The 19536-nt window shown below is 42.9% G+C and overlaps 1 protein-coding gene across 1 annotated transcript in view; it reads left to right on the top strand.

The window, feature by feature from the left end:
- Positions 1-1711: 1711 nt before the first annotated feature.
- Positions 1712-19536, top strand: part of LOC139173192 (vomeronasal type-2 receptor 26-like) — a 35076-nt gene continuing 17251 nt past the window's right edge. The window contains exons 1-4 of the mRNA XM_070762790.1: positions 1712-1932; positions 2301-2589; positions 6737-7531; positions 12965-13177. Of these exons, the coding sequence (XP_070618891.1) occupies positions 1712-1932; positions 2301-2589; positions 6737-7531; positions 12965-13177 (1518 nt within the window). The remainder of the gene's footprint in view (positions 1933-2300; positions 2590-6736; positions 7532-12964; positions 13178-19536) is intronic.

Genomic DNA, 19536 nt, shown 5'->3' with positions numbered 1-19536 from the left:
CTTCCTTTCCTAAAAACATAACTTTATAACCTAAGTCTTCGTTTAGGTGATACATACTGAGTAAGCTGCTGCTTTTAGGACATCCTGGAAGGTGGTGTCATCATCAACCAGCAGCTTCTTTTGCAAAGCCCCATCTCTCCTGCCTAGGACTTTCCTGTCTTTCATCATTTCTTCAGGCTCTTTAAATATACATCTTGCTACAATTTCTCTTAAGTCATTTATGCTTTTGCCCTCTCTCTGCCTCCAGTGGTAGAATTCGTTTCTATTCACCATACTTGCTGCTGGCGGTTGGTAATGGGCTTCCAGCCTTTCCTGCAATGTTGTCCAGTCTACTTCCTCAAAGTTTGCCTGGTCGACAAGGGCTAGTGCCACATTGTATACTTCCATGCTGCAGTAATTCAGGAAGAGTGCCTCTTTTCTGATCATTTGGAATATTGTGAAAATTCCCTGCTCTCAAGAATTTCCACAATCAAGACATATATTTCTTCCATGCTTCCTTCTGTGGGTTGAATTCGGCTGGAGGTGCAACTTGGGAGGTCATTTCATTCTGCATTTCTGTCCTGAGGTTGTCCAGGGCACTTGGTCAATGCCATGAGGTTCACTCTTTCCCCTTCGTCACCAGTGTTAGATCAGACAAAGAAGAGGCTGGAAGCTTTAGTTTATTAAATCAAGCTGTAGCATTGTTTACACTCTGGGTTGAGCCGCATGCCCAGCTGAAGCACTTATAAACTGCCTTCTTGGAGGTGTGGCTTAACAGCTATTTAAACTTGCTGGTCGCAGCAGATCCAATCAGCAACCAGAATGTAAATTTGGAGTATGACCTCCCTGGGCATAACAGGGGGCATCACAGAGTCTCCTACGCCTGGGCTCCTCAGGAGGGGGAGACCTTCCCTTTAAGGCAGAATTAAGGGAAGGCTGGGAGATGAGAGAAGGGGGTTCAGCCAGACACCACACAGGTGCTAATATACCTACTGTGTCTGCAGCCTTCGTCCCTGAGACCAAACTCCTCTTCCAACACTTTCAAGGTTCTTGTGTCCAGAAAGGGTCAGGGGCCAGCTGGCTGATGGTGAAGGGCACTTGGAAATACCACAAGGTTTAGAGGCCAAAAAATTGGCTTCAGGCTCTCCAAGTTGGATGGATATTGTGACCCCAAAGCTAGAGTTTAACTCAGCAGGCAGCTATTTCAGATCTGTGAGATGCTCTGGCATTAACTGGCCCCTGGGATTTTATCTTTCTGCCAACAAATCTCAGATTTATTGGTTGCTTCAGCCACAGTTGTCGTATATTCCTTCTGGGACCAATTTCAAGCATGGAGCTCCCAAACCTCTCAATTCTAGATGACCGATTTAATTCCATCTCTGCCCCTGCCATTATGTGCCATAGGGGGATTATTTCCCTTTCATTTCCCTCCAGATAACCACCCAAAGTTGAATTATCCAGGGATCTCTCCTGAGAGGGAGAATCATGATCAAAGTTTCAGCTCTGCTCTTTGGCTGAATCCTCTAGGGGAGACTTTGGGCAGAGAAATAGGGAGTTTGGGGACAGGCAGAGTCTGTGCTCTTGCATGTACATCTCTCTCCTTTCCAGATGAAGCTGTGTTTCAATCACGAAAGCAACTGGATCACAACATTCTACCTTGTGAGAATCCTCTGAATTCTTCTAATTCTTCTTTAGGAACAGGGAGGACTTTGATTGAGTCACCCCATGAATTATGGACCTCCTGCTTCTAGTTCTGCTTTTGTCCCATCCAGTCTCTGGGAAGCTGAGAAGGAAATGCCCACTGAGTTTGGAGCACCAGGATGGAAATAAACCACGGAGCTTTTACGGCCCAGGAGACCATCTAATGGGTATAGTTACCACTGGAAAGGAAACCTTGCATACAAAGTTATTTTTCAACGTGGCTCCTTCCCTTCAGTTTGTCCCCCATGATCAGTAAGTCATTCAGTGTGATGGAGCTGCACCCCCCTCCATTCTAACCCTCTCCTTATTCCCCCCCCATGGCTTCTATCTTTTGTCTGATTTTGTGAGAGACTCAAATCCAAAATGGGATCTGAGAAAAAGCTGAATGTGCTGCAAATTATTTTCCTCTCTCTGTTCAATCTTTAATTTATCACTTGAGTAATGAATTCTCTTTAAATCAGTTTAAAGTTTTAGTTGCCTTAACTCAGCCATTTTCCATATTTGTGTAACTGATCATTACTTTTGGTTCAATGGTGGCTTTACACTCACTAGGCTTGTGGAGGATTATATATTAAAATAAGTATTTGTTGTTGCTGTTAATAACACTTTTTTTACAATAGGGGTTTTTATGATTTTTTACATGGCTTAGGATTCATTTTCAATATTCAACTGATCAACAAGAATGCCCAGTTCCAGCACAACCTCACACTTGGCTACAACATCCATGACAACTATTTTAGCACTTTCCGCACTTCAGATGCCTTGCTGGACATTCTCTCCACTGGAGATGCCAATGTCCCCAACTATGGCTGTGGAAGGAAGGACAACCTTCTGGCTCTTCTTGATGCAGCTAGAAGGGAAATCTCCATTCAGATGTCAACAATAGGAGGCACCTACAAAGTCCCACAGGTTTGTGTGTGTTATTCTCCATTTGGTAAAAGTAAGTGGTGGGTGAGCAACAGATGCAATCATGTCTTCTCCATGGAATTCAGGAGCTGCTTTTCTCTACATTAGAAAAAAATGTCAATGTTTTACCCCATTATGTTCACATTGAGATTAATCATAAAAGGCCTGAAATGCAAGTAAGACAATCCATGGTGAAGACATTCTGCCAACTATTTAATTGGTCAAGAATATCCTTGGTTGTTGGGGTCTCTATTGGAATCTTCATTTTCACATATGAATAAGACCTGCCCTTCCACTTGGATTGAAGTTGACAATAATAGCATTTTATGTATCTAAAATGTGCAATAAATAGAACTCTGGCAATTATAGACCAAATGGACTAGCAGACAATGTGGCTAAAATTTATCCCATGAACCTCTTAGTTAAACTTGAGAAAAATGCATTCCTTGCAGAAGAACCAGAAGGTTTTAAGTACAGTTAAAAGCTATATAGATTTTATAAGATATAATGCATAAGTTAATAATCATATTGTTGTGGTTAGCTCTGGCCCAGCTCCTGCCCCAAGGATTGCGGATGTGGGGGAGACATCCACATGCCGCAGGCCTGTTTTGCTCCCGTTGGAATCTGCTGATGAAGGCTCCTCTGACCAAGAAGACATGAGTGATAGGGAGGAGGAGAGTGTGGCAGGCAGCTCAGAAGGAGATCAATTATCTAGCTCCTCCTTGGATTTGGAACAAGAGTTAATGATACAGCCACGCATGCGGAGTGCGATGCATAGGCAGCAACAACTGAGAGATTATTATCAAAGAAAATGAGGCCATCTGTGGTTGGGTGGGGCTGTGGTAATTAGTGAGGCTGCTATAAATAGCAGCCTGTGGGTTTGGCCATTGTGGAGGATTATCTGATCGTTGTGTTTCGTGCCTGCCTTGCTGACTTCGACCTTTGTGTGCTGATTTCCCCCCGCTTTGAAACTAAACCAGAGCAAAGTGTGTTTCACTTTGTGAAAGAAGAAGGACTGTGAATTGCCTCACAGCTGCAAGCTAAGTATCACAGAACTGATAAGGGACTTGTATCAATTACCAGTTTGTTTGGAGACGAGTGCTCTTTGCTATACAAAAAGAGTGCTTAGTTTATTTGAATTTTCGGTATAAAGAACATTGTTTTGAATTTTCAAACGTGTGTGTGTCTGAAATTTGTATCTGTGAATTTTTGGGATGATTCTACCAGAGAGCTCGACAGAACATCATATATTGGCTCAACTTGGTCTTGAAATATCTAATGTATATCAGTGAGGTAAAACAAGGTTTGATGGCTTTCTAGATGGTAGTGCAACATTTGACTCAATGAACAAAGAAATATGATGGAGAAAATGGATTGTCCTCAAAATGGAGCTGAGCCTGTTGGCCCTGATTGAAGCCCTTGTTTGAGAGGGAGGTTTTGGCTGAATGGAGCCATGAGAAGAAGGATCTATTACCAAGAAGGAAGGGAAAGATGCATATTTGAACCCTTGTTATTCAGTATAAATATGAATGACTTACTAGGACTAATGCAGAATAAAAAACAGATCATGAATAAATGTTATTTCATTTTTTGACAAAAAATACTAAATTAGTGGACCAGTGAAAGGCAGTGCACATAGTATACAGTATTTGGGTTTCAGAAAGTCTTTCCAAAGTAAACCACAACCAAGCTAGAAATATGTGGGATAGAGAGCATTATACCCAGATGGAGTTAGCCTGTGGTGCTCAATGGAACTACCTCTGCGTGGAGGGAAACCAGCAGTGGGGGACCCCAAGGTTCCATTTTAGGCTCAGGACTCTTCAACATCTACATGAATGATTTGGAGGAGGGGAGAAATGGGGAAATCATCAAATTTGAAGACAACACTAAAGTGGCAGGAATACCCAAACCAAAGGGTGAACAGATGGATCTAGATAGTCTTGAACCCTGAGCCTATCTTACAAAATGAAATTCAGTGCAGAGAAAAGTGTAAAGTTTTACATTTAGGCTAGAAAAACCAAATGTACACTTACAGGTTAGATGATAGCTGCCTCAAATGCATGTGAGAGGGATGTTGGAGCCTTAGTGGACAATCACTTAAAAATGGACCAGCAATGGGTGGCACCAGCCAGAAAAGCCAAAAATGTTTGCATTAACAGTGGGATAAAATCAAGATCACGTGAAGTATTAGTACCACTTTATAATTCATTGGCAAGACCACGCTTGGAATACTGCATCCGGTTTTGATCACCATATTATAAAAAAGATGTAGAGACTAAGATGATTAAGGGTCTGGAGACTAAAACATATGAAGAACAGTTGCAGGAATTGGGTGTGTCTACTCTAATGAAAAGGACTGGGGGTGACTGAGAGGAAAATGTAAAGATGGTTTATTTTGTGTAAAGAAGGAAACCAAAGTGGAGTCATATTGTGACATCAAGTTGTCTTTTATACTCAAATGACTTTTCCTCTGTAGCATTATATAGTAGTAATAATAATAATAATAATAATAATAATAATAATTATTATTATTATTATTATTATTATTATTATTATTATTATTATTAATTAGATTTGTATGCCGCCCCTCTCCGAAGACTCAGGGCGGCTCACAACACAACAGCAATACAATATAAATACAAATCCAATATTAATTTTTTTAAAAAACTAATTTTAAAATACATTATTATAAAAAATGTATCTACTACAGAGTCATACACACTCAATCCAACTAAATATAAACATAATAAATATAATAAGGTCAGCGAAAAAAGGATGGGGGGAGATTAATCCCCCCACGCCTGGTGGCAAAGGTGAGTCTTCAAAATTTTACGGAAGGCGAGGAGGGTAGGGGCAGTTCAAATCTCAGGGGGAGCTCATTCCAGAGGGCCGGGGCCACCACAGAGAAGGCTCTTCCCTGGGTCCCGCCAGACGGCATTGTTTTGTCGACGGGACCTGGAGAAGGCCAACTCTGTGGGACCTAACTGGCCGCTGTGACTCGTGCGGCAGAAGGTGGTCTCATAGGTATTCTGGTCCGATGCCATGTAGGGATTTATAGGTCAAAACCAACACTTTGAATTGTGACCGGAAGCTGATCGGCAACCAGTGCAGGCTACAAAGTGTTGATGAAACATGGACATAACTGGGAATGCCCATGATTGCTCTTGCAGCCACATTCTGCATGATCTGAAGTTTCCAAACACTTTTCAAAGATAGCCCCATGTAGAGAGCATTGCAGTAGTCGAACCTCGAGGTGATAAGGGTGTGAGTGGCTGTGAGCAGTGACTCCCGGTCCAAATAGGGCCGCAACTGGTACACCAGACGAACCTGGGCAAACGTCCTCCTTGCCACAGCTGAAAGATGGTGCTCTAATGTAAGCTGTGGATCGAGGATGCCCAAGTTGCGGACCCTCTCCAAGGGGGTCAATAATTCCCCTTCCAGGGTAATGGATGGACAGATGGAATTGTCCTTGGGAGGCAAAACCCACAGCCACTCCATCTTGTCAGGGTTGAGTTTCAGCCTATTGACACCCATCCAGACCCCAACAGCCTCCAGGCACCGGCACATCACTTCCACTGCTTCGCTGACTGGACCTGGGGTGGAGATGTACAACTAGGTATCATCAGCGTACTGATGACACCTCACCCCATGCCCTTGGATGATCTCACTCAGTGGTTTCATGTAGATATTGAATAGCAGGGGGGAGAGGACCGACCCCTGAGGTACCCCAGAAGGGAGAGACCTAGAGGTTGACCTCTGACCCTCCACCAACACTGACTGCGACCGACCAGAGAGGTAGGAGGAGAACCACTGAAGAAATAGAAAAATATGCACCAATCCTCAAAAATTATAATAGGCCCTTTATTGGAATATAATATTTCAGTCAGTATTTCAATTTGTTAATCTAATTGTGGTAAACTGTAAAGGTGGTACGGTAATATTATTCACATAGTTTACAATTTTTAAACTGTATTAGTTTTCATTTTTATTATACAACCTTGATAATATTCTGTCTTTAACATTTCAAACAATGTCTAACCACAAATTGTTCTGATACATTCATGAGAAGCAGGTAGGATTTATTAAAATCTAATATTTTGGATTTGATTTGACCCCGAATATGATACAGAATTCTTCATTGCTTTTTCAGATCAGTTATGGAATTGCTTCAGAGGCTCTGAGTGATAAAAGCAAATTCCCCTTTTTCCACCAGATGCTCCAGAAAGAAGGGATCCAGTACCCAGCCATTGTCCAACTGCTCCTCCATTTCAGATGGACCCTGATTGGCCTCTTTGCTTCAGACACAGAGCAGGGAGAGAATTTCATGAGGACTTTCCCTCCTGTGCTTGTCAGGAATGGAATTTGTGTGGTTATATCACAACAATTTTCAACAACTGAACGTGCAGCCTTCCTCAGGGATGCCCTCTCTAAGTGGAGACAAGTCAACGTCTTTGTTCACTTCATAGAATTTGATTCCCTTTGGGACAGAATTCTTCCTTTCCATTTAACACTTCTGCGCTTGCCGGGACTCATTGAAAGAAAAGTCTGGATCCTCACAAATTTTGTAGGGTACCAAATAAACAAGCGCAGACTTCTCAAATACATCCACAGTATTTTGAGGTTTGGTTATCTGCCCAAACAAAGGCCAAGAGATGATGCCTTTGAATCCTATGTCTTTGTGGAAGAAAAGTTTCAAGATCTTTATTTTCTCTGTTCTCTTTCAAAGAACATCTTTTCTATCAAAGGCCGCAGAAGATGCACCCAGAAAGACCCGCTGGAGACCCGGTGGAAATGGAACAGGCTGAGGATCCCAAATTTCTATGATATTTACACTATCATGAAGACTCTGGCCCAGGCCTTGAGTGCTGCCTATTCCCCCAGATTGAGGAGAAGGAGGAAGGAGGGAGAAAAGAGGTCGGGGTCTCCAAGGCTGCAGCCATGGCAGGTAGGGGTCCCGATATGGATCCATGAATCTTAGATCCTTTGGAGGGGAATCCCCTCAGTAGATCTGACCAATTTAATTACTCAAGAAATAATGATTCCAAAGGGGTGGGGGGTATTCATAAGTTTTGCTACCACTCTGTGGGCGGTGGCTTATTTTGTGGATGTGGCTTGACGGTTATGTGACTGGGTGTGAATGGCTTACCAGCCATGTGATCGGGGTGGTGGTGGTTTCGTGGTTATGTGATAGAACACTATAATAGTTTTTCACTTTATCTCTTCCTTTTTCTTTCTTTCTCATCTATTTCTTGTTTCCTTCCTTCTTCCCTCCTTTCTTTCCCTCCCTCCCATCTAACCACCCAACCAACCTTCCACTTCGCTCATTCCTTCCTTCCTCCTTCCTCCTTCCTTCCTTCCTTCCTTTCTTTCTTTCTTTCTTTTCCTTTCTTCCCTCCTTGAAACCCCTCCCTCCCTCCTTTCTTTTTCTCTTTCTCTTTCTCTCCCCCGCTCTTCTTTTTCCTCCCTCCCTCCCACCCACCCACTCATCCAAATTCTTCCTCTTCCCTTCCTTCCTCCCTCCCTTCTTTCTTTTTCTCTTTCTTTCTTTCTTTCCCCCTGTGTCTTACATTCCCTCCCTCCCACCCAGCCACCTATCCAACTTCCTCCTCCTTCCTTCCTTCTTTCCTCCCTCTGTCCCTACTTTCTCCCCCTCTCTCTTTCTTTCCTTCTCTCTCTCTCCCTCCCTTCTTTCCTCTCTTTCTTTCTCCCCCCTTTCTTTTTCTCTCTTTCCCTCCCTTCTTCCCACCCACCCATCCAACTTCCTTTCCCTACTTCTTTCCTGCCGCCCTCCCTCCCTTTCTTTTTCTCTTTCTTTCTTTCTCTCCCCCTCTCTCTTACATTCCCCTCTCCCACCCACCCACCCACCCAACTTCCTACTTCCTTCCTTCTTTCCTTCCTTCCTTCCCCTCTCCCTCCCTCCATCCGTACCTTCTCTCTCTCTTTTTTTCCTTCTTTCTCTCTCTCTTTCTTTCTCTCCCCTCTCTCTCTTACCTTCCCTCCCTCCTACCCACCCATCCAACTTCCTCCTCCCTCCTTCCTTCCTTCCTTCCTTCTTTCCTCCCTCCCTCCTTTTTCTCTCTTTCCTTCTTTCTCTCTCTCTTCCTTTCTCTTTCTCTGTCTCTCTCTCTTTCTTCCATTCATTCTCTCCCTCCCACCCACCCACCCACCCTTCTTTCTCACTCCTTTCATCCTTCCCTCCTTCCTTCCTTCCTAGTTTTCTCCCTTTCTTCCTTCCTCCCTCCGTCCCCCTGTTCCCTCCCTTCCTCTTTTTATTTATTTCTTTCACTCTCCCTCTCCCTTCCTCCCTCCCTCCCCCCTCTCTCCTTCCTTCTTTCCTTCCTTCACCCAACCACCCTTGCTTCTCCTTCCTCCCTCCCTCCCCCTACACCCTCCCTCTCCCTCCCTCCCTCCCCCTCCCTCCCTCTCCCCCCTCCCTCTCTTTCTTTCTCTCTCTCTTTCTCCTTCTTTCTTCCTCTCTCTCTCTTTCTTTCTTTCTCTCCCTCCCACACACCCAACCTTCTCACTCCTTCCTTCCTTTTCCTCCCCCTCCTTTCCTTCCTTCCTTCCTTCCTTCTTTCTTTCTTTCTTTCTTTCTTTCTCTTTCTCTCCCCCATTCTTTCTTTCTTTCAAACGCGTGCACACACACACACATGGCTACTTTCTCTCCATCTCTTTTCTCTCTGCAAAAGTGGCTCATTATCTGAAAGATATTGACAAACTGGAAGCATAGGGGGACACGGGGGGGAGGGAGAGAGCTAGAAAAAGGATGGAAGAGGCTGGTATGTGTTACGAAAGCAGATCTACATCGCATGTTTGGAGCTTCTCCGGCTCAGCATGGGTGAGGGAGAAGGAACAGGGGCCAGCAGCTCTCTCTGGTTCCCTACCACCGTAGTAGAACCAAGCATCAGTCAGAGAAGCCTGCAAGGGGACCTGGTCCTTGATTTTGGGTCTCCCCAAAGCAGAATGTTCACTTCCTGAGATTCTTATGGCTGCATTTGCCTTCTTTCCAAGAACATCTCCCTGCTGACTCATATTCTGTTTCTAATTAACTATGATTTTGAAATCATTTTAGCAAACATGCATAAAGTTGGTATCCCTCATCTTTATTCCAGTCCATCATTAATATTGCGCTGGATGTGGAATAACAACGTGGAGACAAGAGCTGGAATTTAACTCGGGTCACTTTATTTAATTTAGCATAGCTTTGAATTAACATAACTTTAACTGTTGTAAACAAATAAACAGAATGTCAGGCCGAAGTCTTTATGTGGAGTTAGAGAGTTCAGCCTGACACAACACAAGGGGGGATGGGAGGGGTAGTGAGTAGTCAGAGGGGAAAGTACATAGACACCAACCTGAGAATGGGATTCATTCAGCCTGCAAATTCCAAAATAGCAGCCCCAGTGCTCTTTAAGGAGAAAAAAGATGGCAGCATTCGTCTGGTAGCAGATTTTTGCAATTTAAATGCAGTGTGTGTACAGAACACATCCCCTCCCCCTTATGAAGGATCTACTCAATCATCTAGCAAAGGGGAAAATATTCACCAAGCTGGACTTAAGAGAGGCTTATTATCACATCAGAATAAAGGAAGGGGATGAATGGAAGACAGCTTTTAACTGCCCATTGGGGAGTTTCCAATTCCATGTCATGCCATTTGGCCTAATAGGAGCCCCTGTGGTATTCATGCAGTATATCAATGAAGTACAGTAATACCTCATCTTACAAACTTAATTGGTTCCGGGAGGAGGTTCGTAAGGTGAAAAGTTTGTAAGACGAAACATTGTTTCCCATAGGAATCAATGGAAAAGCGATTAATGGGTGCAAGCCCAAAACTCAGAAACCCGGAAGCCGGGCCGCCACCACCGAAGGAGGCTTGAACCTCCCGGTCCTCCTCGCCCCTTTGCCATGCATGTCATCCTGGGTGAAGCGCTGGGGGGAGGGAATCAGGAAGGTCCTCCTGCTTCCCCCCCAGCTGAAAACACAACGGAGGTCTGTGGCTGCCAGTGGCTTGAGCCCGTATTTCACTGCAGCCTGCTAAAGCCTGTGATCGGGTCCAACATTAGGCTAAGTGCACAGCCACCTCCTCCTCCCCTAGTGATTCAGGGGGAGACTCACTATGAAGTGAATTTTTTTTTAGATTCCCGCATTTTCTGAGGCGAACTGCAGTACCTGATTCATTGGAAAGGGTACCTCCAGTTGGAAGCAACCTGGGTTAAGAGCCAGGATGTCAAAACTGATAGATTAATTAAGTGGTTTCTTGAAACTTACCCAACTAAACCGAAATGTCTTAACTGATACTAACCCCTTGTGTTTATTCTAATTTTCCAGGAGATGGTTCTTTGTGAAGGGGGGCCGCCTGTCAGGCCAAAGTCTTCATGTGGAGTTAGAGAGTTCAGCCTGACACAACACAAGGGGGGATGGGAGGGGTAGTGAGTAGTCAGAGGGGAAAGTTACTAGACACAACCACAGATTCCTTTCTCCAAGCCAAGGCCACCGTTTGTTCTGCCTCAACTGAAGAGAAGAGGAAGTTGATAAGCCCCTGCACACAGACTGGCTCTCGTGATGAACTTGTGGGTGTGGGGGATGCAAGGTGAACCTTAACCTAGGTGGGATTCTGGGAAGGACTCAGAATCGGAATGACAATAGCGTAACATGGTTCTGTAAATAAATCAAGCTCTGATTGAGATAATTGGATTGGGACTTGTTTTATTTCTCAGATGCTATTTAGAATGCTGACACAGTAGGGACCTGCATAGGCCAATCAAACTAATGGGGCGGAAATTACCTAATATCCTTCCTTGGCAACTATAGGGGATAACTCCTTGCTGAATCAGGTGAAGGTAGCCACCTTCACCTGGATCTGAGCCATGCCCTTAAAGCATTTGGGAGGAGCTCACCATCAAATCCCACTCTGGAAATTGGATTAGGTGAGTCCCATGGGCATCCCCTCTCCAATCACCCAGGTCGTGCTGACCTATAGTTCCTGGCGAGAGGCGGCCCATCATCTTTGAATTAGATCTTCATTCGTTCGTTCGTTCATTCATTCATTCATTTATACTTCTTTGCCACCCAGTCCCGAAGGGACTGCCATTCAGACACTATACTTTTCTGGCCACACTGAAAAAAAAAATAGAGGGAACATTGGTCAGATCTCTATCTTGGCCCCCTGACTCCCCCACCCCATCAGCTCATGTAGGCACCTCTGCAAGTTCGAAAGAAAAATGGCATTCCCCTCATCTGATAGGTGAATGCCGTCGGCTCTGTAGAGCCACGACTTGGTGTACTTAATCTAAGGGTGTTTAACCACACAACCACCCAACTCTCTAACTGCTCTGACAATAGCCTGATTGACTGTCTTCCTGGTTTTGTTGATAGCTTTTGGTGACAAGGCATTGCGCCAAACCATCCTTGGAAGGATTTCAGACCACACTAACTGTGTGTCTGGCAACAAATCAGAAATGACCCGAAGGTCCTTACGGTCTTGACAGATTACCATCAAGCCCTTCAGCATCCCAAGGTCATTGCCCCCCAAGTGTATAACCAACCACCTGGGGGCTCCCCTGGAATGGCACTTGCCCAAAACCAAAGGCCCCTTCCAACGAATTTTTTTCCTCTATTCATTTTATTTCTCATCTGCTCTAGAATGTTCCCTATAATTGACCAATTGTGTCAATTATATTTTCTCAATATTTTGTCAGTACATGATTGACAAATTTTTCTCAAACCTTTTCATTCAATTTTGAAGATAATGGCAGTATTATTAACCACAACAAAATACCTTACTCCGCCAGATTTGAAATTCTTGGTTTAGACAACTTACAACTCCGTCATCTCTGTTCCAACTTAATTATAGTTCATAAAATCATATACCAAAATGTCCTACTTGTTAACAACTACTTCACCTTCAACCACAACAACACATGAGCATGAAATAGATTTAAACTAAATGTCAACCGCTCCAAACTTGACTGCAAAAAATATGACTTCAGCAACAGAGTAATCAACGCCTGGAATGCACTACCTGATTCTGTGGTTTCTACTCCTAATCCCAAAACCTTTAACCTTAGCTTATCTACAATTGACCTCTCCTCCTTTCTAAGAGGTCTGTAAGGGGTGTGCATAAGCCTACCGTCCCTGTCCTATTGTCTTCTTTTGTTATTTTTTATCATTACTTATCTAATGTTTTATTTGTACAAATTACCACTCTATAATTGTTTGACAAAATAAATGAATGAATGAATGAATGAATGAATGAATGAATGAATGAATGAATGAATAAATAAATATTTGGAGATTAGACAATTGTAGAAGAAAGATTCAATGTGGGATAAGAAACAATGTTTTGTGTATTTCAAATTCCTGGATGTTCCCATTCTAGTTTCATCCTTTTATGGAGAAGAATGAATATTGGAATATTTCAGAGTTGAAACTGTACTTGGACCAAAATGGAGAGATAAAAGCAGATCTGATCATAGACAGCTACTTGGTTCTCCCCAAGGAGGATGTCGAGAGACAGAATCTGGCGTATTTTATAAGACAGAGATTTTCTATCGACCAAGGTGCTCTTTCACGGCTAAAGTTGCTCAATAAGGTGGGAGGAATTTTGCTGTTTTTTCTGTTTTCCAAAGCCTGAGGTCCCATTTCAATTGGGAAAAGACTAGAGTCTCCAGGGTGGTAGGCCTTCCAAGCCAGTTGGTGTAATCTAATTGTTTGTTTGTTTATTTATTTGTTTGTTTATGTTGGAAGGGACCTTACCGGTCTTCTAGTCCAGTGTTTCCCAACATTTTTGGAGCCGTGGCACTTTATTCATATTTTCAAAATCCTGGGGAACATTGAGCGGGGGGGGGGGGTGTAAAATAAGTTTGGACAAAAAAAATCTCTCTCTTCCTCCCTTTCACTCTATTTCTCTCTACCTCCCTCTTTCTCTCTCTTAATTCCTTCCTCTTTCTCTCTCTCTCCATCCCTCTTTCTTTCTCTCTTCCTTCCTTCCTCTCTTTTTTGCTCTCTTTCTCTCCCTCCTTCCCTCCCTCTATGTCTTTTTCTCCCCCTCCTTCTACCCTCTCTTGCTCTCTCTCTCTTGCTTTCTTTCTCTCTCTCTCTCTTTCTCTCTCTCTCTCTTTCTCTGTCTCTCTTGGTATCTCTCTCTTTCTCTCTCTCTCTCAGTCTCTTGCTATCTCTCTCTTTCTCTCTCTCCCATTCTCTTTCTCTCTTTCTATCCCTCTTGCTATCTCTCTTTCTTTCTCTCTTGCTATCTCACTCACTCTCTTTCTCTCTGTCTCTCTGTCTCTCTTGCTATCTCTCTCTCTCTGTCTCTCTTGCTATCTCTCTTTCTTTCTTTCTCTCTCTGTCTCTCTTGCTATCTCTCTTTCTTTCTCTCTCTCTGTCTCTCTTGTTATCTCTCTTTCTTTCTATCTCTCTCTTTCTCTGTCTCTTGTGCTCTCTCTCTCTTTCTCTCTCGTTACACCATGCAACGGGCAGTAGCCAGGGGTGGCGGCAGAGCGGTTGACTGTGAGTGGGAGCCCTGACGGCAGCAGCTGGATGTGCTGCTGGATGCCGTACACGCTGGCGCTGCGCTGGGCACGGGGCTGGCACCTCCAGCCCAGCCAGCGGGCCAGTGCCAGCTCCACAGCACCAGCATGTACAGCGTCCAGCAGCACGTCCAGCCACCGCCGTCGGTGCCTCCACCCTGGAGCTCCCTCTTGCCGCCGCCATCCCCCAGTGACTGCCCGGTGCCGCTACAGCTGGTGAACTCCTGCTCCCACTGCCGGTGCCCTCCCGCCGGGCCCCAAAGCATATTTGTTGCCACCCTTACCAAGGAAGCTCCAGCTGGGTGGGGCGCTGCCAGTGCCTCCGCCCTGGAGCTCTTGCTCGCCACCCGCCATCCCCTGGCTACTACCCGGTGCCGCTGCTGGGCTCCAAAGCTCATCTGCCACAAAAAGGAAGGCGTGAAAAAGGAGGCACGAAAAATGAAGCTCAGCTTCCGGTTTCGGAAGCTGAGCTTCGCGGCACACCTGACCATGTCTCGCGGCACACTAGTGTGCCATGGCACACTGATTGAAAAACACTGTTCTAGTCCAACCCCCTACTAATGCAAGAGACCCTACATCACCCCAGATCAATAGCATTCCAATCTTTTCTTGAAAGTCTCTAGTGTTGGAGCATTCACCACCTCTGCAAGCAAGCCATTCCACTGGTTGATTGCTCTCACCGTCAGAAATTTCTTCCTTATTTCCAGATTATTTATTTATTTTATTTATTTTATTTGACTTCTATGCCGCCCAATCCTGAAGGACTCAGGGTGACTTACAGTAGTATAAAATTACAATTAACAACAATAATAAAAAGAAGTCAAGGAAAAAAACTAATTTCTAAAATCATCATTAAAATTAAGATAATTTAATGGCATACTTACTAAAGAGGTTGAATCTCTCTTTGGTCAGCTTCCATCCATTGCCCCTTGTCTGGCCTTCTGGTGCTTTAGAAAACAATGTGACCCTCTCCTCTCTGTGGCAGCCCCTCAAGTATTTGAAGACTGCTATCATATCCTCCCTGGACCTCCTCTTTGCTAGACTATCCATGCCCAGTTCCTGCAAACTTTCCCCGTATATCTTAATTTCTAGTCTCTTTATTATTCTGGTTGCTCTCTTCTACACTTTCTCTAAAGCAGTGATGGCAAACCTTTTTCTCCTTGGGTGCCGAAAGAGTGTGGACATGCGCTACCATGCATGTGCGAGTGCCCACTCCCATAATTCAATTCCTGGGGAGGGCAAAAACAGCTCCCCCCATGAGGCCCCCTGGAGGTCAGGAACAGGCTGTTTTCCCAACTTCTGTTGGGCCCAGTAGCCTCATGTTTTGCCCTCCAAAGGCTTCCCTGGAGCTGGGGGAGGGTAAAAATGCCCCTCCCCAGAGGCTCTCTGGAAACCAAAAATGCCCTCCCAGAGCCTCTGTGAGAGCCAAAAATCAGCTGGCCAGCACACACATGCACATTGGAGCAGAGCTAGGGCAATGGCTTGTGTGCCAGCAGATGTAGCTCCACGTGCCACCAGTGGCATCGGTGTCATGGTTTCACCATCACTGATATATAACATTTGTCAGGCAGGGGACTAAGATCTAATTGCCTCAAGCCTGGTAAGATAAATGAGTCTTAAGACTCTTATGGAAATGAGATTGGTTTGGCATGATTTGTTCCTCACAAACCCATGTTGGCTGTTGGTTATTACGTTATTTGTCTCTAGGTAGTGGCAGATCTGCTTCTTGATTATTTTTTCTAGTATTTTTCCAGATATTGACGTTAGGCTGATCAGTCTGTAGTTTCCTGGATTGGGGGGGGGGGGGTTGCCTTTTTTATAGATAGGAACCACATTGGCATGTTTCCAATTATCTGGTAGTTCTCCCGTGAGCCACGATCATTGGACGATGTGGTAAAATGATTTGGTGATGACCTCATTATTTTAGGACTCTGGGGTGTAGTCCATGTGGTCCTGGTGATTTGTACTCGTTGAGTTTCAACAGGTGGTCTCTTATTGTGTTTTTGTTGATGTGGAGTTGAGTTCAACTGTATTTCCTGCAGCTGTGTTACATTTTTGTTGGTTTACAATTTTTAGTGAGTGAAGACTGATGCAAAGAATATGTTGAGTAGTTCTGCTTTGTCTCTGTTGTCTGTTATTTCTCTGCCATCTTCTCTTTTTAGAGGACCAACTATTTCTTGGGTTATTTTTTTATTCTGTATATGTTGGAAGAAACATTCTTTTATTGTCTTTGACTTTTGTTGCTAGTCTTAGTTCGTTCTTGGCCTTTGTTGTCCTGATTTTTTCTTTGCAGATTCTGGCTGTCTGTTAGTACTCAGTTATGTATCCTTCTTTCCATTTTTTGTATTTGTCTTTTTTTTTCATTCAGTTTGTCTGTGAAGTCTCTGTGTAGCCATGCTGGTTTCTTTTTGGATTTGGATTTTGTGTATTTTTTTTTTCATCAGGATGGTGTTGTTCTGGGCTTCTATGATCATGGTGTTTAAGGTCTCCCAAACTCCTTGTGTGGTTTTGCCTTTTAGGGCTTCTATCCAGGGGACTGCTCTCAGGTTTTCTCTAAGTTGGTTGAAGCCCACTTTTCTAAAATCTAGGGCATTAGTGTTGTTGGGTCCTGTTATTTGTGTTAGCATTACGTTGAACTTTATAATGGTGTGGTGGCTTTCAACCAGTGCCCCTTCAGTTTAAACTCCTTCTATCACTTCTTCTCTATTTGTGAGAATTAGGTCTAGTGTGTCTCCCCCTCTAGTTTCTTCCTCCTCTTTTTGGACGATGAAGTTGTCTGCAAGGCTGGTTAGAAATTTGTTTAATTTTTTGCTTGGTGCAGAATTGGTTTTCCAATTGATGTCTGGGTAATTGAAGTCTCCCATTATTACAGTGTTGTTTATCTTACATGTTTTAGCTGGTTGGTAAAATGGCTGTCCATTATATCTGTTTGGTTTGGTGGTTTGTAGCATACTCCTACTGTTGTGTCACACTTTTTTTCCTTTATGTTGACCCATATGCTTTCGAGGAGGGTTTCTTCTCTTGTTACTTGTATCTCTGTGGCATTGTAGTCATCCTTTATGTATCATGCAACTCCACCGCCTTTTTTGTGTGATCTATTGTTTAAAAAAGTTTGTATCTTTTTATCTCTGTGTTTCATCCCACCAGGTTTCAGTTATTCCAACTATGTCGCCTTCATATATTAATATTTCCAGTTTACCCTGTTTGTTCCCAAGGCTTTGTGTTTGTATACAGGCATTTGAGTTCTTTGTGCCTGGTTCTAGGTGAGCTCTTTGTGTCTTTTGATTGTTGTTTTAGTTTGTCCCCATTCCCTGCCCTCTTTGATTCATCGTTTGCCTTGTTGGCTAGAGGTCTTTGGAGCTGGGAGTCCTAAAGTCTGGTCACCTACCCAACTCAGTTTTAGTTTAACCGTGCTGTTCTGTTCGCAAAGACTGTACACATACTGTTCCCGGATCTATTTGACCTGGACTAAAAATGGTTTATTTTAGCTACTTAATTTAAAAAAAAACTTTTTCAATTGGTTTACTAATTTGAACATTTCTGATCGCAACCAAATGAAAAATGAAATGAAAACTGTAGCACGATTAATAAAGACAATTATGTAAAATTAGTACAAAATATAAACAAGGACATAGATAAATGGTCAAATTTACAACTTTCTCTGATGGGTAAAATAGCAGCTATAAAAAGTAACATTTTGCCAAGGGTCCTATACCTCTTTCAGGTAGCTCCAATAAAACTTAACAAAACATTTTTTACAAGTATTAACCAAAAAATTCATAAATTTATATGGTCAAAAAAAAACAAAAAACCAGAATTAAATTAAAACTGCTGCAGGATCATAGGAAGAGGGGGGGATTCGGATTGCCAGATCTGGAACTTTATTATAAATCTGCAATATTAAATTGAATAAAAGAATGGATCCACCTCAAAAGTACTAGGTGACTAACATTAGAAGGCTTCGATCTCCAAGCAGGCTGGCATGCATTTTTGGGAGGTGAAAAGCACAAAACACACACATACTTCAAACAACACTATATTAGAAATAGCTTAATCGAGACTTGGATACAAATTAAAAAATCTCATTACTGCCAATCACCAAAATGGTTGTCTCCAACAGAGGCAATAACTTATCCTAACCTATTGGATACCCCAAAATAGTAACATACGAGTAAATTTTAGATCAACAAGAAAATTTGATATCTACACAAATCTTAGGGGAGAAAGGGATAAATCTGGATTGGTGGACCTGCTTACAAACCCGATCTAAATATAAAGAAGATAAATCTAAATATGGTTTTCAAAACAACACTCTCCTAGATAAAATCCTTTTAGGCTCTGACAAAAAATCAATTTCTAGAATATATAAATTTTTACTCACCCATGAGATGGCCGAAGGACAGTAAAAGGAACAATGATCGATTGGTCTCAAAATTTTGGGTATTCTATAAACTTAGTAGAATGGGAAAGAATTTTGAACATAAACTACAAGCATACCTTGGCAATATCCTGTAAGGAAAACCTGTATAAAATGTTCTACCGCTGGCACCTCCCCCCAGCATGACTCAATAAAATGTACCCAAACATTTTGCCACTTTGCTGGAAGTGCAAAAGGGAAACAGGAACCTATTATCATCTATGGTGGACCTGCCCCATTGCCAAAAAATTCTGGCTCAAAATTAAAAGCTATTTAGAACAAATTGTCACGCAGACGATTCACCTAAAACCTGAACTCTTTCTTTTCGGCATTGCAAGACAGAAACTTAAAAATGAAGATAAATATCTAATCCTCCACATTATAATGGCAGCCAGACTACTATATGCCCAAAACTGGAAAACCGATATAGTTAAGCTTCATAAATAAAGTTCTTGAATGTGCCGAAATGACTAAATTGACATTGGAGCTGCAGGAGAAGGATAAATCCAAATTTTATGAAATATGGGAAAGATGGTATAAATGGCTTGAACGGAGAAAATATATAAAAAATAAAACAGAATAACAATATCAGGCACTCCTTCTTCTCACACCCATATGTAACGACCATAAGGAAATATTACACCACGAGTCAACAGAACTTAAACTCCCTAGTTGCTTACACTCCTCCAAAAGCACATAAAAGAAATATTAAGACAATATCTACAACATAAGAAAATAGGTATACACAAATCCATACCTCAGACATGAACAACTAGCCTAAGATCGCTCGACAACGATAGTCAATGATATGGTTGACGATTTATGTTTGTTTGTCTTTGCTGTTTATTGATCACTGAAATGTAATATTATATATGCTAATGCATTGTTTGTCCCTTGTTCCATCCCCCCCTTTTCCCCTTCCCATGTATGCTTTTGTTTGTTTTACCTGACCTTTTATCTGTGTAGAAAATCAATTAAAAAAAATTTTTTTTAAAGAAAAATGAA

The sequence above is a fragment of the Erythrolamprus reginae genome, chromosome 10, assembly GCF_031021105.1.
Source record: "Erythrolamprus reginae isolate rEryReg1 chromosome 10, rEryReg1.hap1, whole genome shotgun sequence".
NCBI classification, from domain to species: domain Eukaryota; kingdom Metazoa; phylum Chordata; class Lepidosauria; order Squamata; family Dipsadidae; genus Erythrolamprus; species Erythrolamprus reginae.
Note: the sequence above shows the minus strand (reverse complement) of the source record. Positions and strands in the feature narration are given on the sequence as shown.